This window comes from Polypterus senegalus, chromosome 6 (genome assembly GCF_016835505.1).
Source record: "Polypterus senegalus isolate Bchr_013 chromosome 6, ASM1683550v1, whole genome shotgun sequence".
NCBI classification, from domain to species: domain Eukaryota; kingdom Metazoa; phylum Chordata; class Cladistia; order Polypteriformes; family Polypteridae; genus Polypterus; species Polypterus senegalus.
In genome coordinates, this window is record NC_053159.1 from 22,823,852 (window position 1) to 22,849,060 (window position 25,209).

Consider the following 25,209-nt stretch of genomic DNA (forward strand, 5'->3'; position numbering starts at 1 on the left):
ATAAACACTAAAGACGTCTACAGATATAAAAATACATTATCAAGTTTCATTCCTGTCATAAACAAGGGCTTTTTTATAATACTGAATAAACTGAGTACAAACCAAAGTGCTTAGTTGTTTAATCAATATCTTCTACAACTTTGGGGAGAATGAGAATTTTAGCCCACCTCAATTAATGCATACTTAACTTCTACAAAATATCATCAGGTCAAGATTTGAAGGTCGCCACGCTGCTACTGTCTACCACATTTCTTGGCATATTGTTCCACAATATGTGTCTATGTTTCTTTCTGTGAAGAACAACTTTTTAACGGTTGTTCAAAGTTTACCCTTAACCTGTTTCCACCTGTTCCAACTTGTTCTGCTAACAACTGGTATCCATAGTATTAATTCCCTTCATTATCTGTAACACTTATATCATGTCTTCTCTATCTGCCATTTGCTAAAACTGAACAAATCCAACTCTTTCAGTTTTTATTCATAACTTATACTCCACAGTTCTGGAATTCGTATAGTCACTTTTTTCTGGACCTCCTCAAGCACTGCTGTGTATTTTTTGTAATAATGAGACCAAAAATGCACAAAGTATTTACCGAGGCCTCCCTAGTCCATTGTCATCATCACCATCATCAAGTGTTCTGTCTTTAGACATCATCTAACCTTGTCATTCTTTTACTTCCTCTTTGTCTCCTTCCCAGGAATATTTAACCACTTCCTTCATCAGGCAATTGCCTCACAGCACACATCTAATCTATATTTTCTTCTTCTTCATGGCTGACAGAACGAGTCTACGCTCTTCTTCTACTTTGACATAGGACCTCTTCATTTGTTTTTTTTTCGATCCAACCTATTTTCATTGCTCTTGCCAGATCCACATTTTGAAAGTTTATAGTCTCTCTCTGATTTTCTTTCTCATCATCCATGACTCACACACATATGTTGCTATATTTCATATGCAACTTTGTTTTATTCTCATCTTCAAGCCTTTATCAAAGCATTTAGCTACTCACTATTTTCTTTCTGGATTCTTCTTTGGCTGTTCCAGTCCTAGTCCTTATTTCTTTACAACAATTTCCTCATCCCTTTCCTGTATTTTGTTATTTAACTTCTCAAAATTGTTTGATGCCTCATTTTAGCGTGTCTAAAACTTGTAATCCTTCCTTTGTACTAGGGAATGCTGCCTTGCCATCTGTAAATCTGCATGACTTTAACGTTTATCAATTGAAAAGTGTTGGAAACAAGATGCACACCTACCTTAAACCTATTCCAATCACTTCCTTGTCTGATTATACAGCATAATAGAAACCTCCCTTAATTTGTTCAAAATACAATATGATATGTGACGACTCCACTGTAGCTACAAAGTTCTTTTTATAAGTTGTACTTAGATGCTGTTTTATATTCAGATATAGCATTTTAATTCATATGTGTAACACTATATTTATTTACATGAAACTTTGCCACATTTTGGCCAAGTCTGAGCTATCTCCAGGATCATCCCTAATGATTCCAGTAACTCGGAGATACCTGCAGTTTTACCTACTTTAGAGTAATCTATAAATTTCATTATTTTGTACTCATATTTTTATCAGGATCATATAGGTATTATTTAAGTAATTTCCTTCTGGATTAATAAAGTTTTACTGATTCTGATAAATTAAAAAGACCAGCATCCCCAATGCTGATCCCCAATCATCTAATCCAAAAGAAGAAGATCATAACCCCGTATGCCAATTTTGCCCCCATTTCATCTTGAACGTATTTTGGTCTGATCATTAGCTTCTCATATGATACCTTATCAAAAGGTTTTTGTAAATTGAAGTTAAATCAAAATGAATTGATTAAAATTGATGATGATTAAAAATCATCTTTCCTGTCTAAGCTTATGTTGACTGTTCTCTATTTCTCAATCTTTGCGTGAATACTGTAATTGTGTTGTTCATTAGTATTGCCTACAATGTATGTTAAGCTTTCTGGACTATACGAAAAAATGTTAAAGGTTATTTCCACACAAAATAGGAGAGAAATTTAAAGAGACGACATTGCAGCTGTGTAGTCTTTATCAGATTTGCAACTGAAAAAAAGTGAGAATGGATGAGAAAAGCTGCCATTAGAGAAGATGAAGGGACAAATTATAAAGTTAGTTGGTCATTGAGACCTGAGATTTGTAATCCCAGGCTGAGAAAGAACGTAGCGTCTTCTGTTTTTCTTTGAAAAGTGTTTTTGAAGCCCTGTAAAAGAGCACAAACTGAGAGATCATTGTGGCTATGATCAAGGGATTTAAGTGTTCTACAATAGGCTCTGTAATCGAAGGTCTTTGATATTAGCAACTCAAACATGCTCCCTGATAAGGTCTGCTAACCTTATTCCTGTTTCACCTGTGTAGATAGCTGAAAACATTCTACAAGAAATGATTAAAATAAGATTTTAGACTGGCAAGAGGACTGTTGATTAATATTGAATTAACCAGGCAGTCCAGATACAAGGGAATTGGTGATACCCCAGATACAAAGGGTATTAGCAAGTGGCAGTGGCTCCTCTAACAGCATACAGTACCTGATGGGGAATGTGGCTCTCCTCTGTGAAGTGAATTGTGGGCAAGGTGTTTGCATATGTTAGGTCGTCAATGCTAGGAGATCAAGGAATGGTTAGGAGAAAAGGCTCTTTTGAAAGGATCAGTCTGTAAATTTTGAAAATTTTCTTTGATAACTTGTGGGAGAGATAAAGTATTAGTGAGGAGTGTGAGGACCAGCAGGTTGTGGGTTTCATTATTGGCGTTCCTCTTATAGTCAATGTTACAAACTACTCCTGGCTTGATTGAGAGCTCTGGCCACAATAAGAGAAGTTAATCTCTATTAATGAAGAAACTCTTCATTCTGAGTGCCTTATTACAGTCAGCCTCACTGTTGCAGAGGTGGTGAAGTCTAAGGAAATGTGAAAGAGGCAGAGAGTTTTTAGTATGCTAGGGATGGAATGAGCTGTAGAGAAGGTAACAGTGTGAGTCAGATGGTTTGTAATAGACAGAGGTTTTAAGTCCTGGAAATCTCAATAGAAAGACTGATATCTAAAAATGGTAAAGTTGTGGTGGTAACATCGGCTGTAAACCTGAGATATGGATGGAAACTAGTACAATCAATAATACATTCCTATGGCTGGCTTCTGAAGAGGCAGCACCAACACAATCATCGATGTATCTTTTTTACTGGCCTGGTACAAGACCTAGCTAGATTGAAAAGAAATGCTTTTCCTCCAACCAACATTGGTATAGCTAGGTTCCATTCTAGTATAGAGTGCAACTCTGCTGACCTGGTGAAAAGAATTGTTATCAAAAGAGAAAATATTGGGGACAACAAACAGTTCAGCTAGTCTGATGACGGTGCTCATGGGATTACTGGCCCATAGTTGCTTGGATCAGCCTGATCACATGTTTATATACAGTATGTGACAGCGTTTTCAAGTTTCAAATCTTTAGTTCAGTCTGTTTGATTTCAGCCTTTCTAATACTGGTAGAACTTTTCTCTCACTTTGTTTAGCACCTGCTTAATAGTCCCTGAAGATACAGAGAGTTTATTAACTTTAATTTATCATCTTATATGTGAAAACTTCAGAAAAGGAATACTTTACCCTCAAGACACTTCTTGCTGACTTGTATTGGACTTATAATAGCTCACTGCAAAGTAAAATAAAAAAAGTAAATAATTAATCACCATGTTCTACTCCTAATGAACAAATATATAACTGTAACTGAAATGCTAAATGAATGATTCACCCCCTTGAATCAAAGCAAAGCAAATTTAAAAAAAAACATGAATCATGGCGTGATTGTCATGTGCTGCTTTTAAAGTTAGCTAAAGTTCAAACACTGCATATTCTCCTCATTTTTAGATACATTTTTTCAACACACTTCAAAGAAATGTGAATTGACTGTATTAGCGACTATAGCATGTCCAAGGAACAGTTACTGTAAGTTTGTGAATGACTGGCCAGTAATGGACTTGTAGTCTGTTCATTGTTGGTATCTGCCTTGTACCCACTGATGGGCTGTAGCACTCCATCATCCTTTATTGAGATACATGTGTTACAAAGAAATGAATAACTCATCACAGCCACCAGATTATGGCCCCGAATGTACAAATTGTTTAATTAAAAGTGAAATTTTTAGAAAAGAATAATCAACAATCACAATGTTCTGCTCATAGAAAGCAAGAGAACCCTTAAATGAAAGCATTAAGTCATTGCTTCACCCCCCCAAAGCACCCCCTTATTTGATCATAACAACCAGTTGACTCAGTGCTCCAAATAAGTAATGAACTATCTGCAATTCAAGACTGTAAAGTCTACCCACATACCCATTATACCCTAGCTAATGATAATCCTATTAAAATAATCCATTCATATGTCAATTTTCCAATTACAATGTGTATTAGTCCATTGTCAGTGCGGCCAAAATATTGCCTGACTGACAACAGGCAGGAACCAGTCCTGAGATGGCAGCACATTATAAGACACACTCCATAAACATTGATGTGACAGTTCATAATCTCCGCAGGCTAACAGTAAGTCTTTGGAATGGAGATAAGTGAGGTACCCAGAGAAAACCCTTACAAAAACAGCATGAGCAATCAAATGCTGTGAAGAAATTGTCCACACTGACCAACATACAAGTACTGTAAGACAAAAATGGCACCTGCCATGCTGCTTCTAGCTGAATCCATGCAAAACAAAAAAATGATCCTCACATAGCCTTTTCTGTTCCTAATTTGTAAAAAAAAATTCAAATCATGAATACTTACTGAAAATCTTGCTTTGCTAATGATAAGTCACACAGAATATGCAAATAGTACATAGACTAATAAACATTTCATCACTGTATGGTTCCCAATGAGTAATGCATAAACCTGCAGACTTAAAGAGAAAATGTGGCATTTAGTGCCCTCTGGCTGCAGGGGTCTGGATTCAGTACCTGCTTATTTCATTGTCTATGTTAAGGTTTTGCATTCTCACCTTGGGTTTTCTTAGGTCTCCACTGGATGATATTCAGGTTGACTTGGTTGACTTTAGCAGAGAAGAGGTTAGGAAGTGTTGGCATGGCTGTGTCACTGATTGTGCCTAATCAAATTCAATCATGTTTGAGTTAGATTTAAAAGTTAGAACAAGTTTGAAGGACAATGGGTAATCCATAGAAGACACCTGATGTCCAGTGAAAATACCTGATGTGACGATGATAAGCTACAGCTCCCTTTGACCTGTATTGGAATATCAAGCTCAGAGAATGATTGAATGAGTGAATAAAGCAGAAAGTGAATATCTCTTTACCAGACACATCATTAAGTGAATATGTGCAAAAATTAAAAATGGAGTAATTAACACATAGTCAGCTTGCCCTGCTCCTAATGAGCAATAAAGTAGCTGCAAATTAAAGCCTTTAATGAATGGCAACCCACCAAGAACTCCAGCCTGCAGTGACTAATACTGCATTGTGTAATGTAATAAATTGATTACTTTGCCATACCTACCACTCTGCCAGCCCAATACCAGAATAAGTGTGTTTAGAAAGTGAATGAACAAATTGACCCCAAGACACCCTGACTGGCTTTTCATGAGTAAAATAATCAGTAACAACTGAAAGAGAATACATATGAAAAGCAAAACTAGTCCCCTTGTGAAGGCCTAGATAAAAACTACAGTGGATGCCAACTTGGCAAATGCAGTAAACAGACATACATATACATCCGTTGCTGCTGAGCACAAAACAAAGAGAAAAATGGGGAAAAGCTTCCATTCTCTGCTGGCTGCTAATGTAAAACCTTAACAGTAAAATTATTCTTATTCCAGTTATAATGTTCTGCCAACTAAATAAGTAAACTAAACAATGAACCACGCTCTGCACTGTTGTGTCAAAACAAAAAATTGTAAATTGTTGCCAATAATCCACATATAGTGCAGAAGATGAGCACAGCAGGTTGCTTAGCAAGAGCCAGGATTTAGAAAATGGGTTCATGCCACTCTGCCGCCTGAAAAGGAGGCTTTTAATGCGACTGCTTGGCATGTGCCTGTAAAATGCAACTTTCTTGTGAGCCATGTGGGCAAACAGATTCCATTGCATATTGACGTTTTCCTTCAGGAAGGGATTTATTTTTTTAACGTATGCTGCTTAGTAGGGCAGCTGTGTTAACAGGATTGTGGATAGATGTTTATCCGTAATTAATGTTCGACACAGGCCAGCGCTGTAAGATCTCTCCTACACACAGCCCCGTGAAAGCCGTTAGCCAGCTCAGACCTGCTGGGATTAGCTGGTGTTGTGGGTGGAATAAGCTCAGTGACAAGCTCAACGCGTTTGTGTAGCTCTGGTCTACTGCCAGTATGAAGTTTGCAGGCATGTGTGTGTGTGATTTTTATTTTTTATAACGAGTGCACAAGTTGACAAACATGTAACTGTTTGTTTATAACAAGGGGCTGACATATAGACACTTTTTCATTAAGTACCAGAAGTAATAATGTCAGAAGAAGTAACAAAACTGTCTTTCTTAGGTTGTGGCAGGGCCAAACATAATTCAGATATATGCGTTCTTCCCCTAGCTTGATTTATTGTGCAACTCTTTCAATACATAAATCCCTTTTTTCTCCCATGTTTATGTTCACCCATTGCCCACTAACTTAATAAAAAAAAATTTCACCTGCATTGAATCATCCTTAGTATTTTTTGCAATGGGACATAATTTCTGCAAGAAATTAAAACTAAAAGCTTTTGCATTAGTTGACACCAATTTGGTACTATAATTGCTGTCTTGTGAGTTGCCAGTCTCACACAGTCATCAAAAAGGGCCCATCACCAGTTGATTAAGAAACTGGAAGGGGCAGCATATTCCCACATTAAGTCTGGTTTCTGTAGAGCTGGCAATTTGCAAAAGTACAAAGTATGGGTACACCACTCCTGCCATAAAAGAAAATGCCATTGTCTAACCGGACAGGGGGTAAGTATCATCTTCATCTAAGCTATTGGGTAATGAATCCTATTAAAACAACATGACAAAGGGTAAGTACCCTGGTCAGACATGGGACAAATCATTCTACATAACCTGTGACAGGTAAATACCACCCTCCTCTAAGCTATTAATGGCTCTTTTCTCACCTGGAAGGGGATGAGTATTACCCTCATCTAAGCTGCCACAGGGCAAATCCTATTAATATAACTTGGTAGGGACAGTTCCCAGGCCTCGTGTGGAATGGCAATGAGCAGACCCTATTATCTAACCTGACAGGGGGATGCAAACTACCTTCACTTAAGTGATTAATGGGCAAATCCTGTATCTTGCAGGGCCGAGTACCATCTCCATCTGAACTGCCAAGAAGTTAGTAAATTCAGTTAGTAAAACCTGGCAGGGGACTGATACTAGTCTCATCTGAGTTTCCAAAAGACAAGCACAGGTTATCAAACCAGGCAGAATGCGAGTACCCCCTTATCTGAGCTGCAGAGGAAAATCCATTTCTAATCTTGCTGGTAGTAAGCACCATTCTAATCTGAGCTTCCAAGGTACAAATCTTGTTATTTAGCCGTATTTTATCACCCTCACTTGAACACCCTAGCACCCATTCCTTCTCTCAGTTGAGGTCACAGGAGGAAATCCCATGTGTGTGGCTTTTATGGGCACTCTGTGTCCTTATCTGAGCTAGAACAGAAACATCTGCTCACACGTTACCTACTTTTCCTGCAAGCTATGCACCTTCGGTGGAAGGTTCAGCAAAAGAAAATCTTCTTCAATTGAGCCATAATTATGCATATCTGTTTAGCCTTGGGAGGCGTGCTGCAGGCCTATAAGCAGTCTTGATGTGGCCCAAGGCAGTATTACATAAAATGCGTAAATTGTCTAATTAGACTTAAGGAGCAAGTCTCTGTGGACTGAGTGGTGGTATTTTACTCATCCCTCCTCTTTGTCATGCATTTCTTAATTGGGCCAACTTAACAGACACAACATCATACTGCTGATAGAGATCTGCTATTTTCGTCAAGACCTGGACACTTTTCTTAATGTCATTTAAAAACGGAGAAGTCAGTTTAGTTGGGGTTAGGAGGGGCTCATGGGAATTAAGACAAGGTGCTTGTATCAATGTCTTATCTGATCTGTTAACATGAAATTTTTAATGAGACCATTGGTTTCTCATTATGATACAGTAAAATCTGGTAGCTATTGAGCTGGGCGTATGTAGCATTGGGTACAGGCTTTCATTTCTTTAGATATATTATCATGCAGCCTTCATCAGTTGCCTAATCTTTCCACATAACACACTGAAAAATAACCTACTAAAATACAAAACACTTAAACATAACAGAAAAATTATACTTATTTTGACTTTTAATCCTAATGTGAGTCCTCCAAACAAACAGTTGTTAAAGCGTAGATCCACCAGTAACAGGAGCATAGTATCATTTCAGGACTTTTGCTGAGCTATTGGATCTTCAGCTGCGTCCAGTGACTTGGTCCAGAGAAAAAACACCCAAAGTGTGAAGGATTAGAATTCCAACTAAGACAGCAGTCAGGCATTAAACACCTTTGACAGACATGCACACAGCCTTGTGGTATATTGACTGCTGTCTTTATTAATGTATTGAGTTATTGATCACAGAAATAAGACCACTGAATGAGGTAGCACCCTAGACACTCCTCCTTCATTTTGGCAAGTTCTTTATTTTATAAGAGATCATATGTTTGACCTTCAGTACTACCTTGTATATCAATTAAATAGTTTAAAAATGATTTTTTTAATACTTCATGCTTTTCCTAGTATAAACTAGCATACTTTTGTATGTTTGTATAAGTGCAAGGTAAATCTTGGCATAAATATGCACGTCTCAAAAAATTGCATATATTTGCATAAAGATTTAAGATGTGAATCCCAGTGACATACTAGATACTGATTAGAGAGAGAGAGAAAGAGAGAGATGGTACAGTACTTCATTTGGCCAGCTCTGTTGTAAAACCTTCAAATATGTGTAGCTTATCCCTGCAGAATCAGGTGCAAGCAGCAACCAACTATAAACAGGGTGTGAACACATTCATGAGTACATCCACACTTATTCACACTGGGACAATTTACAGACACAGATCCGCCTAATGTGCATATTTTTGCAGTGTAAGAGGACCGTGGTATACCCAGTGAAAATCTAGCTAATCACACAAAGAACATGCAAACTCCACAGATACGCTAATTGTGGTGAGAAGTTCCCTGATGTTTTGAGACAGCAGTGCTGGCTTTTATACCACTATGACTAAAACAGAATGAGGCTGCCACGGAGGCTCAGTGGGTAACACTGTTAACTTGAGCTTAATTCACTGTCTGTGTGCAGCTTGTCGTTCTTGCTAAGTTATTATGGGTATCCTCTCATGACACCTCTAAAATTGTCCAACTATATCTTTGGACATGTGTGCATACCCTGTGAGTTGTTGTTTCTCTTTAGAGTTTATTTCTACATGCTATTGCTAGTATAGTCTACTCTAATGGAAAAAGTGAGTTCAGAAAATGGATAAATTAATAAGTGGGTAGACATCGCAATTTGAGTGCCATGCCCAGAAACTATACTTGTTGATCAAGCACAACTCAAAGATGAATATGTACTCTACACAGGTAGGTAAAGAGCTGTCAGCATTACACAGTACCCTGGTGGTTGAAGATGAATATGTGCTCTTATACTTTCCAGTGTAGTCTCTTAGGTGATAAACTTCTGAATATAAACTTCTGAACCCTTTAATATTATATCATAAAAGTGTTTATGAGAGCTGAAAGGATTAATTTGTCACACACAAGTCTTTTTGGTTGTTCATGTGTGTATAGGATGAGATGTGTTCTCTGTTTGGACATTATCACCTCCTATGACCATAAAATATCTCACCAATTCTGTCGTGAATTAGTGTGTCAAAAAAAAATAGTGGCAACCTGTTCTTTACTTTTTATTTGTATAGATTGTGGCTCTGGTGGTTCCGGATCAGGAGAAGACAGTTCCTGTGAACAGGAGCGCTGCAAACGTTTTGGGGGCTCTTGGGATGAGGACACAGAAGATGACCGTTGCATCTGTGAATTCTTATGCGACAACGTTCCACGAAATCAAGTGAGCAGGAGACTTCTTTGACATCATTTTTTCAGTTTGATTTTCTTACTCAAGGTAGTAAAGCAGCTCTTAGCAGCCTGTAAATCTCTTATCTGGAACCCTTACTCTCTGCCCAAATAAAACTTGAAGCAAAAAAGATGGTAGCTTCATTTGATGGTGATTTTTATTTCAGTATTTATGTGCCTGGACTTTTTTTATGTTATCATGTGACACTTAAAAGATACACCCTTAATGGGGACCTTCCAGTATGATCAGGAATCTCCTCCATACAGAGAGGAGAAACATAAGGGAGAGTCTCTCATGATATAAGAGTAACATCAAAGTAGGACATTCATTCATTCATTTTAGACATGTGTCATTTCTCCCATTAACAAGTAACTTCCACAGTAGACTATGAAGATCAGTCTTATATCTAGAGATAAACTATGAACAGCTTGGGCAATTACAGAAATTGACATAGGAATTGGTCTTTGTCACACAGACACCATTTAGTGATGCTGAATTTGGCCATCTGTTCATTTTAGACACCATCACACACAAAAAAAAAGAGGCAGAGATAGACCACCTTCCATATTGGTAAATAAAAAGAAGCTGTTTATTTATAGCCAGAAAAAAAGGGGTGTTTCATAGCTACAGATATGCGTCGGGGTCTCTGGTCTAAAAGAAACAATTGATGAAGGGAAGTAAGCAATTCACTTTAGACTCATTAGGGCCATCCATCCCAGAAGAAGATATAAAGATGAGAGTGGGACTTTGTTTGGAGTATAAAGGACAGACATCTGATTATTGACAAAGCATGAGGATGGACAATTTAAAGAAAGTGGCATAAGGGGTCACCTCTTTGGTAGCAAGAAGGTAATAGGCCCCTTCTTTAATGGGCAAGATAAATGCACACTCCTACTCTTTGGGAGTTTTAGATTAGATTAGATTACTTTACTGAGACAATGTAGTGGCAAGGACACTTCTTTTTTCTCAAAATTGTAATAAAGGAACATTTTGATAGTGCTACACTCCAGCAGCCATGAGAAATAACAGGTGACCAGCCATCTGTCCATTGCCTCAATCCACATAGAAAGGCAATAAAAGTTAATCCAAACCCAGATAGATTTAAGTGTAACTGGAAGCCCAGAAGACACTCTGAGACCTAGTCTACACTAAAAAAAGATATATTTTTATACATTTTGTTCTTGTTTGTAACTGTTAAAAGCAATTGTACTTTATTGTCTGTCCTCACAAAGAATTCTGGTTTATTTTATTCATGTTCTTTTAGCATTTCAATTTACTTCAGCTTTGCTCCATAACAAAATAGCCCTTTTGACTGATGATGCCTGATAAAAAAGATTTATGTGTTTTTGCTATTTCAGTGTAGATTTTACTAAATCATCTGGTAACACTAGTTAAAAGGAAAACTAAGTATTCAAATGTATCTGCTATAGTGTTGACATAGCCTAAAAAAACATCCATAGTACAAAGGCACTAAAGTGATAATTATAAATTTTATATAACACTTTTTACGAAGAACACATTTGCAACAATACATAAAGCAATAGAAAGAAGATTAAAAAAAAAGCCTACTCCATGTTTTCCCAAGATATAAACAAAAAGAAGGTAAATGATACCTCAAGATGAGCTAAGAGAGAGTGGCCTGGTGTATCAGTGCTATTTACTTTGACCCTCTTTCCTATTCTCCTCCTCCCAGCTCTGTGGAACTGACAGAAGGACATACAGCAATGAATGTGAGGTAAAGAAAACCCGCTGTGAGAAAAAAGAAGACATCCAGGTCCTGAGTCAAGGGCCATGTGGAGGTGAGTTTCAGTCTACCTCACTCAGTCATGTACCATCAACTGTAACAGAATTAATTCTAAACTGCATGGTCAATAAGTAGTCCCACAATATCTACAAGCCATTGTGCTAATTTACACATTACTACTAAAAACACGAATCGGCCAAAACAGCTTGGTAGTAATATCAGAGGAGCATAGCCATGGTGTTCACTGTGACAGCAAGTCTTGGCCAGACTGCCTTGTGGGAATGGTAGCCAATACAGAGTGCTTTGAAATGGTAGTCACGATGAAGACTTCTTGATTGATTGTGCAAACAGTAAACAAGAAAGCTGCTTTATAGATTTGTTAGATGCAGTGGCCTGTCTCAAAGATTTTCCAGAGTTTATCCTTGCAGCGTGTCTGCTTCTTTTAAAGACCATCCATAATTATGTGTTATTTATTAGTCTGCATCATTTTCAAGGTGACCAGCATGGCAAAGGAATTTTACATCATTAATTTCAATCAAAACATGGGCTGGCCAAGATGGATTACAGCAAAAAGCCGATAGCGCAAAAGGAAGTTTATGTGGCACCCGCCTTCCCGACAGGAGGTGTTGAGGCATTGCGGAAACCCTGGCTCAGTTGCGAATAATATTCTGAATTATGATACTGTGAGCCTCGCCAAGTGGCTGCTGTCTGTAGAGTAAAACACTCCCATCATTTACTTAGGACATGAGGCTTATTTATACTACCAGTAGGGTATCAGAGCAAGGTGGCCCACAATACTACAGCCACTTAAAGATATGGTACCCAGGTAATTTTCACTTATCTGTATTTTCAGACAGAAATATGTTCTGTACAGATACATCCCATTTCAAATTTTCATGGCCACACACATCTCTGGATCGTTGTGACCAATCTAAATTTAAATTCTAATATTCTTCCCATTTTTAATTGCTATGACCTTACCTCACTGCAGTCCTCACCAGGGAAAATGGTTTGAGAAAATGAGGTGAGATGAGTTGACCTTACCTTTAATCGCCCAGCCTATGTAGATTTTTTATAGCTCTGTCCATCTTTAATTCTCACAGCTACACCCATTTTTCTTCTAAATCTCAACATGTCCATCTAAGGAATCCTTCCTGTTATATTCCTCAGAACCACCAATTTGCATACACTGCCCTCAAAGACCCTTTTGCAAACAAAATTCCACCCAAAACAGCAAAATTGAGATTTTGTTGACTACTGTACCTGTACCTGTCTAAAGTAAAAAAAAGATTAGTGGAGGACTCAAGATTAAATAAACAAAGACTATCCCTGGTTTATTTACTGTATTCATGCGAAAAAAAATCCCTTTTTGTTTAATACTGTAATGGAACTTCAAGTGTTATGTTTTTGTCTGCAACTAGTAAAGAATAACGGCGAGATTACTGCGGAGAGGTACAATGTTAGTTGGATTGTGTGTCTCAAATATAATCATTACTACATTAGGCACATTTTGTATTATAATACAGTATACATGTCAATAAACAAGCAGTTATCTGTATCCACATTAGTCTTTCCTGTCTTGTGACGGTTAATGCTGCTAAAGGTGCCATATAGATTAGCACTCCGTTGTGTGGCACAAGGTTGTTATTGCTAATGAAAACTGAAATGACTAAAAAAGCACTTTGTTACCCAAAATAGAAACAAACAAAAACAAAGACTAAACTGAAATTAAAGTAATATACTCAGAAATTAACTGGAATAAAATTAAAATGGGTGGAAATGAAATCTTGTTGGAGCCTACTGCTTGACTTCCCATTCTTTTACTCTACATAGCAATGCACTATGTGGCTACATAACCTAATGAGATTAACATTTCTCAGTTAGTTGTATACAGCAGGCTCTTAAACAAGGATCCAGAGCAAAGAATTAACTGTAAATGGCAAAGTGCTGTCTTTTTATTATTTTGAGTAGGGCAATCATGTAATCAGTGTAGTCGGTTGGGTTTGTGAAGATCAATAAATGAACGGGTTGAGGACTGTGACACACTGACAAAAGAGACATTTACCAAAGAAAGTAAAATGACTGGCTATGTCAGACAACAGACTTTAAATTTGCGTATGCAGAATGTTGTTGTCTGCTCATATTAGCCAATCAAACAGAAAAAGACAAAAGATTTGTTGGAATGCCCAGCAAGTTCTAATGAATTCTTTCATTCATAAAGTATTTGATCTGAAGTTTAAGATGCCTAGAGATGTCAAAATAAGCCCCTTGATCCGCTCTAGGACTTTTGACCAATGAAGAAGGGGAGAAGTATATTTTCAATTGAAAAGCTTGATCCCATTTGAACACACTTCAAGGTTGTGCACAACTCTAATTTTCTGCAAATATTTTAATTACAGTAACAGTATTTTAGTGAAAACTGCATGCATTTTGGACATTGTGAGCATATGACTGGATAACTGACAAGTGAATTACGTGACACAAGTAAATGGAAATAATTTTTGTGAATTTTGTAATATTGTTTGCTGTTGTTCAGCATTGGCCTCCTGCTGGCCTCGATTGACTTTGTGATATCCATTCTCCCTTAAAACTTGAGATTAGTTTGTTTTATTGGCCATCACTACAAAAAACACTATGACAGTAACAGAAAAAAATATAATTGGAGGGCTGAGTATGAAAACTAAACCGAAATAATTGTCTCAATATAAAAACTAATTGAGGTTAAGTGACCAATAACAAAAATTAAAATAGAACAGATAAAAAGATCATAAACTTAAACTGAAACTAGACTTAAAATGAAAGAAAAGATGAAATTAGTACATACATAAAGCTAATAAAAATCCATTCCAACATTTGCATACAAGAAGAAAATATAATTATAATAGACTTTATGAAAAATAACTTAAAACCAGCATCCCTAAAATAATAGAATGTGAGGAATTTGAATAACAATCAATATTTTAAGAAATTAGAAAATATTAAAAAATATTGGCCCACACTATAGTTTTTAGGAAGCTGAAAATTATTTGTTGAATTAGACAGACAGACAGATAGATAGATAGATAGATAGATAGATAGATAGATAGATATGAGAGGCACTATATGATTGATAGATAGATAGATAGATAGATAGATAGATAGATAGATAGATAGATAGATAGATAGATAGATGTGAAAGGCACCATATAATAGATAGATAGATAGATAGATAGATAGATAGATAGATAGATAGATAGATAGATAGATAGATAGATAGATAGGAAAGGCACCATATAATAGATAGATGTTAGCTGTTGGCATAAAGGAGCCCCCGTAGTGTTTTTTGACACACTTCGGTTGAATAATTTGTTTGCTGAAAGCCCTCAGTATTTCTTTTTTGGTGTGGCACAATGGCACTCTGGTTAGCTGTGTTGAATTACAGGCCCAGATGTCATGATCTGGTTTAATTTTTATGGTTTTCAATCCATTCTCTTTGATGTTAAAACATTTTTAGGCCTTATTCTAGAGTTTTGGATGTCAGTATGTCTTGTAGTCACATTTATTTTTGTGATATTCACACAACACCAGTTTTTGATTTCTTTATGGGAGCTGCCATTTTTTTTTAGTTTTGTATATGATTGCTATGCTGTTGCTAGGCAAGGTCAACAAGAAGCGTGAGGCACTTAACATATTTGGGTCAAAGACATAAAAGTTGCATTGTTCACTTCCTAGCTTCCCTTGGTTTGGTTCTACTCAAACAAAAGGAATATTGTTCCTTTGAAATATTTCTAGTTAATGAATTCTGACTCTGCCTTTTGCCTGCGAATTATGGTTAATGTTTTAGCTTTGTTTATGTGTGTTTATTGGTTTTCAAATTTTTGCACTCTTTCTTAACTATGATTTTTGTTACACATATTAAGCATTAGTTATTTATTTTTTGACTGTCTGCTTGTTTCTTTAATTACAATTATTCTCCTGATTCCTTTTCAAACTTAATTCTTCTGATATCTTATGCAGTCTTGTAGACATGGGTTTTTCTTTGAGGTCTTCTATGATGCCCAGTGCCAGCAGTCCACGACATTCTTCTTTTTTGGGACATCCTTATAATTTGTAAACCTTGGATGGACCAGTAGCGATTGTGAACACAACAGTTTTGTGTTGTAAAGTAGTATAAAAGTGCATGCTTATTATCATAAAAGGGGAAAATTAAAAGTATCATTGTGCAGTTCCAATTAATAGATCTTAAAAATCGGTGACTTTGAGATTAAACCGATAAAACATTTAAAATCACCCTCAGCCATTGTTCCTTCTTCTCCAGTGAACCTCCCATCCCCATACTCCCTTTCAATAATTGATCAGCAGTCTCAGGAAGTAAAGGGTACCAGCTTTTATCGGTACCCGGCTCCTAGGAACCTCCACTGGCATCCTCTGAAAGCTTCTCAGAGCCCACGCTACAGATTTCTGTCTCTGTCAGCATCCTCAGACTCTCCCTGCTCATTCCAATCATCAACAAGACTTGATCCATCTCCTCAGAGCAGTACTCCTCGCTTGCTTCCCCCGAGACACTTCCACTCAACTGGCCCTCTCTCATTGAGGTTCTCCCATTGGCTTTCAGACATATTCCTTCCTTTCTCTTCCTTTTCTTCTTCCATGCCTCCTCTCCCTGGACTTGGATATTTTATACGGTAGTGTAAGCACTGCACTAAAGACACCTGGAGGTGTCAATGAAGGGTGGCTTTTCTGACACCTTTATCGCACATACATACTTAATGAGCCAATTCCCCCATTAACTGCTCCTCAAGCTCTTGCCTCATTTACACTACAGATCCAAGAAGCCCACTAAAAACTGCACTCCCCATCTCTGTGTGACATGTATAGTAACATCCTCACATCCATGAGGTATGGGGATTTGATACTACAATATAACAACTTGTCTAGCATGCCAGTTGACTTTAGTGTGACCTTTAGTGTAATGGACACTCGCCCTGTCCAGAATTGGTTCTTGTTTTTAGTAAGTCATTTTAAGTTAAAGTAAAAAGACAAGGTTTCCATCATACTGTGGAATTTTCTTGCATGTATGGGATTTTCCTGACTTCTGTATTTCTCACTAATTCTGAATTCTTTATTAAATTATTTTTTCATTGTGATGCCCAGTTAAACAAATGCTAATTCTAAATTAGCTCTGTAATAGTGTGTGTGTGTGTGTGCCCTGTGTCAGAATAGTGTCACACCAAGTATTGGTTTTTGCTTTTATGTCATGTAATCCAAGTAGGCACCACACAAGCTTCTAATCAAATATTCTATTCAGAAGAATGTTGGATAAATGAATGGATAAGATTATTTACATTTTTTTTATTATGTAAAGCACTTTGAGCTACTGTTTGTATGAAAATGTGCTATAGAAATAAATGTTTGTTTGTTGTTGTTGTTAACAGTGTGGTAGAGTGCTTATCAGGGCTACTTCACATCTCCATGAAAATGGGTTCAATTGTCAGTTTATTCACCGTCTGTGAAGGTTGCATGTTCTCTTTGTGTTTACTTAATGCCTCCCATATTTCAAATTAAGGACCTGGCAGCTCAAAATTCATCTGGCATAGACATATGTCTTGTGATGGACTGTTGTTCTTTCCATGGTGGGTTCATGCCTTGTGCCAGATACTGCTGGAATTATTCTTCAGCCCCCAGTGTTTGTCCAATGGAGGAAAGCTGGTTTGAAAAGTTAGTTTAGGGTAACTCATGAAACTCATGTTTATGTGTACTCATTTTGAATTGACACCATTAGTTCCACAATAATGTATAACCGCTGTGCCACCATACCACCTATTATTATCATTCATTTGTTTATCCATTCATTTTCTGGACCCATAGGAATAAACAGAATAACACAAGGTTGAAAAGAGTTGGAGCCTAGAGCAGCAGTATTTTGAACATGACAGAAAACGTTTATGAGTCATTGGTTCAGTTATAGTACATAATAATAATAATAAAAATAATCTTAAGAATGATATTTTTTTTATTATTCCCAGCACTCTGTTGCTTTTGTCACAGTGATAATATTTTTTCAGTCGGTTATAAGGATTATAGACAGTTATTTGTGTCTGTTACTGAATTAGTGTCATATGTGTAATTCTACTAAATTATTTAAGTTGATTGAAGAATATAAATTTAAACAAGGCTTTTCAATTAACAGGAATTTATTTTTCTTGCTTCTGTAATTATTACTGCTACTTTCTGTATCAAGTCCCACTGCTCTTCACTAAGAAACTGTAGCACATAACACTCATGAATATTTTAGTTCCCAGCACTACTAAAAGGAAGAAAAATGTCTAACATAAATTTTTTTCTGGTGTTAATTTAATGTTGCTAGTCATACTGTTAGCTTCTTTTTGTTAATAATGCTATTACAGAAAATAGTTAAATTACTTATTGCACATGTTTAATAAGTGCTTAACACTTTTTAGAGCAATACTGAGTGATGCCACCTCGGTTTGTTATTTAAAATATAATTAAATGATGGACCCATTAAACAAGACACCTTATTATATTTTTGTTTGTTTTTAGCTGCACCTGTTACATCAGCGCCGACAGCCATGACTCAGCATTGCAGTCAGACAGTCTATGGATGTTGTTCAGACAATGTGACGGCAGCTCTTGGAGTAGGACTGGCAGGCTGCCCCAGTAAGTAGAGAAACTCACTCCATGCAACATTATTCACTGGCAAATCCATCTCACTTCTTGTCTTTGAGAAATACTATTTTAGGATGAAGGAAAACACAACTTTTTCGGTTACACTTTACTGTCACATTTCCCACATACAGCCTAGAATCTCCAGGGTCCTGGTGAAGGGAGATTAAAACAGATTTACTCCCAACTTCACTTCAGAGGTAAATGATCTAAAATGGGATGGCGCTATATGTAGAGAATAGAAATAACGTGTTCTCCTAAAGCACAAAACAGCACTTTAAATTTTCATACTCAACTTAGAGGAAGAGCAAAAACTAAAAACAAAAAGACAGCCCCTAAATAAACTGATAATATTAATGTAGAATCACTCCACATTTAATTAACAAGGGCCCCCAAAATACAATCACAGGCACCCTCCTTTAATAAAGAAACACAAGGGGCCTCTTCACAGATGAAGCAACAGGAGGAAATGCAACCAAACAAATAAACATGATGCACTCACAGCAAAATATATCGTGAAAGTCTCTCAGACTGAATGGTGATGTAGGGCCCATCTCCTACTAGACCAGCAATCATGAAGGACATCTTCTATCGAAGTAATAATGAAGTACCCTCCAATGAAACAACCTTGAAGCACCTGCCAAGCAAGTAATACATCTAGGATCACCAAGCAGTCATTAAGGGAACCCCTTTCAAACAATAATCAGGTGTATCCTCTGTCAGAGAAGAATACAACACATATCCCCATCAAATAGTCAGGATGGTACTTCTAATCCTAGCAAGTAAATATGGAGTGCTCCCACTACAACAGACCAATCCTAATGATAGACATCATTTGGAAAAAAAAATGAATGGAGCACCTGCCAACAAAATCTCAAAAGAAGGAGCATGAAGAACCTCCTGCCAAGCAGGGAATATAATCATGAAAGAGACCTTGTCTTCCAGACCAATAACTATGAAGGATTTCCATTAGCTAAATGTTATAAAGGATCCCAAATCTTTAAACTAATAATGAAAACATATCTGAACAAATAATGATAATGTACCCAAGTAATGATGATGACAAACCCCTCTGGACAAATAAAGTGGAGGACTCTCCTACAAGTAATTTTCATAGAACAAATAATGAAGACCTCCCCCCAATTAACAGAGAAATTAATTCCAGACAAATAATATTACAGTCCCCTCCCACTAATAATCACACTTTTTTGAAAAACAGCCATAAAGAAGCAACAGAACGAACTACCCCTGCCTCCCTCTGGGGATCTCCATTTAAGCCTTTGAAGATCTCTCCGTCCCTCCCTCCCTTCTTTCACTTTACATGCTCATCAGTGCCGCTAGCATTGCACGGACCAGCTCTGACACAGTTGACGTGGTAGGCTTCAATTAAATCTTTTCCTCTTCATGTTTCTAAGTGGAAAAATAATAAGTACATTTAAGCTTCTTATATGAAATTAATATAAAATGGATTAGCATTGATTTAACAGATTTTCCAACTGTGTGTTTGAAGTCGGGCATGCATTACTGATGGCCAGTGTCACTGTGCTTAGATTCTAGATGTTCTTGTTTAATGTCGCACTTAATGCTAAGGACCTTCTATCAATTTAGACTCTTTTCAGGTCCTCATTAGCAGACTCTGAGAGTGTGTGAGACCGTGGTGTTGGTAGCCAGAATGTGAACAGCTGTGAACTTTGTCATGGCATCACAAGGCCATGAGATGAAATTGCATGGTCAGTGAATTAAGAAATTTACCTGACAAACAGTGAGCAGTTGTTACATGATCTTATTCAGTGATCAGTACTGGGGGTTGAAAGGACAACTGAATGACCAGTGTATTAATCCCCATCCTCTCCTTACAGTTCCTTGAACTTTCTATTTTCTTATTTTTCTTTTTTATTATCATTTATTAATACTTGAGCTGCTTGAAAAGGAAGAGCTGGTAAAACAAACACCTGCTTCTGGATCATTTTCACAATTATTCAGTTAAACAAAAGAAACTGCCAAAGCCCACAATCACCCCCCTCCCAAACCACAGACCTGAGTGCCATCATTCCTAAATGCTGTTCTCATTGAGGTGCTGAGAGGCATCAGGAAGGAGCAAGCAGCAATTATGAAGCCATGCGATCATGAGAAAGAAAGGTGGAGGAGAGGACAAGCATCCCTAATTTTAATGTTTCAACTAAAAAGCAACAGGGTCAGGCAAGTGAAGGGCTTAACAATCACACCTGACAATAGTGGCACTCTCCACTCTTGACCTGCAGCCCATTCCACTCATGTTGATTAACTACCAGCCGCTTTCTCCACCACTATATTTCTCGCCTTTTTGCTTATATTAACCACTCCGACCCAGAATGGCTATGCAAAAGTAAGTATACCTTGCATGGCATTTACCAGATAGAAGAGGTCATTTCCTGGAAAATGGGTCCTGGATTCAAACCTAAGATAGGGACATCAGAAATAAAGAGCAGCAGTTTACCTTTGCTCTCCCACACTTAAGTCAGATTGTGAAATATATTGGCATTCTTCTGGCTCTATCCCATCATTATTTAATAAAGGACATTGAAATGATGGGATATATAGTTGACAGAGGAATTCTAAATGCAGCTGACAGATATATAGGTCTGTAATCTAGGAGGACATCAGTTGGCCCAGTCAGTCTGGCTTGATACTGTCAAGGTTATTAGGTTATTAGAACCACTGGAAAACAGGAGGGGAATAGAGTGTATTTATACTGAATGGAACACATGCCCTCCCAACAAAGAGAAATTGCAATCTTTACTTAAAAGTGGGTAATATCACCACTCCGTCATGCCCCAGTATTGTGTGTCAGAGGTGAGCAGCCCTCAGTGTGCAGAACCGCTTCCCATTTACTGTTAACATTTTTGTGCACTAAACTCATGACATTTATACGGTTTTAAATTAAATGCGCAACTCTCAATTTTTTTTCTTCTGTCCTCCCATTTATATCTACTACATCCAAATCATTTTAACATAAACAAATACCTCCTCAAATCTGTAGCTTCCATATGAAACACGCGGGTTAAATATGTAGATACTGAGTCCTACATCTGGACCATTCTCAACAATTTGGCCATAACAATGCAAAGAAGTCCACAAAAAAGAGGTTGCCATTTAGTAACCTCAAAATTTTCAAAAATCATCCAGACAAGATTTAAAGAGGCCAAACCACAATTTCATGAGAAACACAGTCATGATTTCACTAGTTGCAATTAACAACTGTTATACAAAGCCATTTTTCCATACAGACAAGATTATATTAATTGTTTCACTTGTCTTTCAGGCACCTGCTTGTGTAACAAGTATGGCTCATATGGTGGAACATGTGACCCAACAACTGGTCAGTGTTCTTGCAAGCCAGGAGTTGGAGGCCTAAAGTGTGACCGCTGTGAGCCCAGCTTCTGGAATTTCCGGGGGATCGTCACAGAGAATGAGAGTGGCTGCACACGTGAGTATGATGAGCAGTGTAGTGTAGCTTAATGGGCACAATGAGAAACAGCTCAGTTCCACTTTTCGTGTTTCTTGTTCTTTCTATCACAATTTGGTGAAACTGTTCATGTAATTAGTAAAAACCTGATTCTTTCCTACATGAAGCCGCCTCATGTCCTAAATGTGCCAATGCTTAATATATTTACCATTTTGCGTGAGTTTTCCAAAGCCAATAGTGAGTTAGCTGTTTAGTGCTCTTCTTAAACCCAGCATTAGGAGACCCACAGTTTGGTAGCATTCCCCACCTGGCACCATATCGCTCTATAGTAACCTGACATAGTCATATTTCTGAATCTTATTCAGGTCAAGAACACATGCCATGAACCTGAATTGAACCAGCAGATGGAGCTTTTTCCATTCAGTTGGTATCACAAAGCTATCCAACTTTTAGAAGATCAGCAGGTGTCTCTTTTACCTTAGAGTTATCCCCTTCAGCAAATAAGTTCAAGACGCTGAAAGCTGCCCGTGTGCAGCTGTTGGTTTGTAGGGTGCTGCATCAACCAGTTGCTTGATGTAATTGTTTTTTATTTTGATTGCTTTGTGTTGATAGGCCATATCTGGACAGAAGGCATTCAAATCCCTTGGTTTAGAACACCAGTTAGAAATAAGGCTTAAGTTCATGTTTCTTTTGTTGGGGTGGTGCTCATCATACCATTTCTGTTCTTAATGATGTATAGCCTGCAGTTGTGACCCTGTTGGATCTGTGCGGGATGACTGTGAACAGATGACCGGCCTCTGCTCCTGTAAGTCTGGAGTAACAGGAATGAAGTGCAACCTTTGTGCAGATGGCAGCAAGATGGGAGCAAATGGCTGTGACAAAGGTGATTGGAATAAATATCTTTATTGCATCCCAATGGAAGTCTTTTTTTTAGTTTAGTATTTTACAGGAATGGCTGCTAGCTTTTTCTTCTCCAGCATATTTAGGTACATGACACAGTGTTAACCTATTATTTTACATTTGCTTCCCCAGGTCCTGCTCCACCAAAATCTTGTGCCATGCTGAAATGTCAGTTTGGTGCTATGTGCCAAGAAACTAATGGCACTGCACAGTGCAAATGCCCATCAATTGAATGCACTGATAAGAACAGAACAAAGGTAATCTGGCTGGTCTTTGTTATGGGTGAATGTGTGTAATGGGCTATTTAAAAAATGATTTTCGTGCTTTATATAAAGCTGTTTTTCTCCACTTGTAGAAATGAAATTTAATAGGCCCATCCACCTTACTTTTGATGGATTATCCACAGATGGTTGCTGTTTACTTGAAGAATCAGTTCCTTGGATGAATAGATTCTATAGATTATTGTGGGTTCAAGTAGAAGGCCCATGCTGCCACCCTTTTGTTACTTAAGAAAGCTTTTTGGTGTCAACCACTAAGTGATGTGTTCCTCTTAGTTCAAAGCAGGAGAAAAGGGGATGAGTATTAGGATGGCCAAACATCTAAATTTTGACTTGTCTGTGTTTTCAATTTCAGGTATGTGGTTCAGACGGTGTTACCTATGCAGACCAGTGCCAACTAAAGGCCATCGCCTGCCGCCAGGGCATGGATATCACCATTAAACATCTAGGGCAGTGCCAAGGTGAGATAACAGCAGTCAAGGGGTAATAATTTCAAGAGTGGTGCCTTTTGTACATGCTGACCTCTGAAATTTGTGTAAAATAAGGTCAAATGCTGGTGGGTCTGCGGTGGGCTGGTGCCCAGGCCAGGATTTGTTCCTGCTTTGCGCCTTGTGTTGGCTGGGATTGGCTCCATCAGACTCCTGTGACCCTTTGTTAGGATATAGCGAGTTGGATAATGGATGGATGGATGCTGGTGGGTACTTCCTTTTCTCAAAATCCACAGGAAAGCATGAAAACTTCAAGTGCCCCAACACCTGAAAAAGATCCCTGGGGAAACACCTACTCACCATGAAAAATATTAAAGAAAATAATCTAGTGTGGAATAGCTTCTTATAGCTTTTGCTCTGCAGTGTTAGCAACAGGTGTAGCTGCTGGAGATCATAATGCACCGTGATGCAGATGAGCTCTCTGGAGACAGTGCTGCATGAGGCCTACCTGAAGCAGGAATTTGATCTCTAAAACCAGATGCAGTAAATCCACTATTTATAAGGTGACAAGAATAGCCTTCTTTATCTTTTGTTCACTAATAAATGGGTCAAGTACGTGGTCAGTTTTGGAAGGGACAGATAGGACAAGTGGTTTCTTGGCTGTGTCTTTGAAATTACTATGAGTAGTGTCCATGTAATGGATAGGTGAGTATTCCATGCTGTTCTCCTCTCCACCTTGCTGCCAATAACACCTCATCATTTTCTCACTATTAACACATGTACTGTTAATACTATTTAAAACATAAAAAGTTTCACAAACAAGTAAATAGAATCAAGGCCATGTCTCCTTTATTAACGCATTTTTACAGTATTCTGAAGTTATGACTTAGGTGATCTTCTCTTTTTTCCTTTAAACTTGACAAGGGCTTAAACCTTCTCTCTCTGTGTCCACCACTTTCCACCTTTTCACTCTCAGCCCTTTACAGTTTCTTTTCATCTCATCACAATGCTGCAGCCTCAGCTTTTCCCTCCTCGCTGTTCCAGCTGGCTACCGCTCCAGGACCTTCCTTCAACCTTTCATTCCTTCCATCCTCTCATGATGCTTCAGATACCAGAGATTGCTAGGGGTAATACTGTTAGGGTGATTTCCTCTGTGTCATGTGCCATCTGTTGTTTTCCATCACTGGTACAAAACCTTCCCAAATAGTTTCTATTACCAGACAAGTGAATGTGTTGGCCTTTCTTTAGACACGTCTCTCACACCCCTTTAATTCATGCTCATTCTGTTTCTTGAGATGGATGAAAACCCTCAGGTTCAGAGACTGGCTAGCTTTTTTTACACTCAAATTTAAACACATTTGAGAACCACACTTTGAAAGTTTAGGCTCATCAACACAAAGTAGCCATGGCTGCATGACAATTTTAAATGGGGCTTTGCTTTACATCGCTGAGTATTCTTGAAAACCTTTGCGTTGCTACTGCATGATATCATATTCATATAAGTAATTACTTTTGGGAAATGACCTGGCCTATGGTTTGCAGTTCACATTCAAATTATTAATTTTACTTAAATATTGAATGATATTTCTTGAAGTAGCAAATTATATATAGTTGTTGTGACATAGTTTAATCCATCTTAA

The 25,209-nt window shown here is 37.7% G+C and overlaps 1 protein-coding gene across 11 annotated transcripts in view; it reads left to right on the forward strand.

Annotated features, from left to right (window-relative positions):
• The window catches only part of agrn (agrin), a 501,409-nt gene that overhangs the window by 415,142 nt on the left and 61,058 nt on the right, over positions 1-25,209 (forward strand). For all 11 annotated transcript variants that reach the window (XM_039755568.1, XM_039755567.1, XM_039755573.1 and 8 more), the window contains 7 exons: positions 9,960-10,105; positions 11,805-11,910; positions 18,396-18,512; positions 21,820-21,984; positions 22,703-22,846; positions 22,996-23,120; positions 23,497-23,602. In XM_039755568.1, coding sequence (XP_039611502.1) covers positions 9,960-10,105; positions 11,805-11,910; positions 18,396-18,512; positions 21,820-21,984; positions 22,703-22,846; positions 22,996-23,120; positions 23,497-23,602 — 909 coding nt within the window. The remainder of the gene's footprint in view (positions 1-9,959; positions 10,106-11,804; positions 11,911-18,395; positions 18,513-21,819; positions 21,985-22,702; positions 22,847-22,995; positions 23,121-23,496; positions 23,603-25,209) is intronic.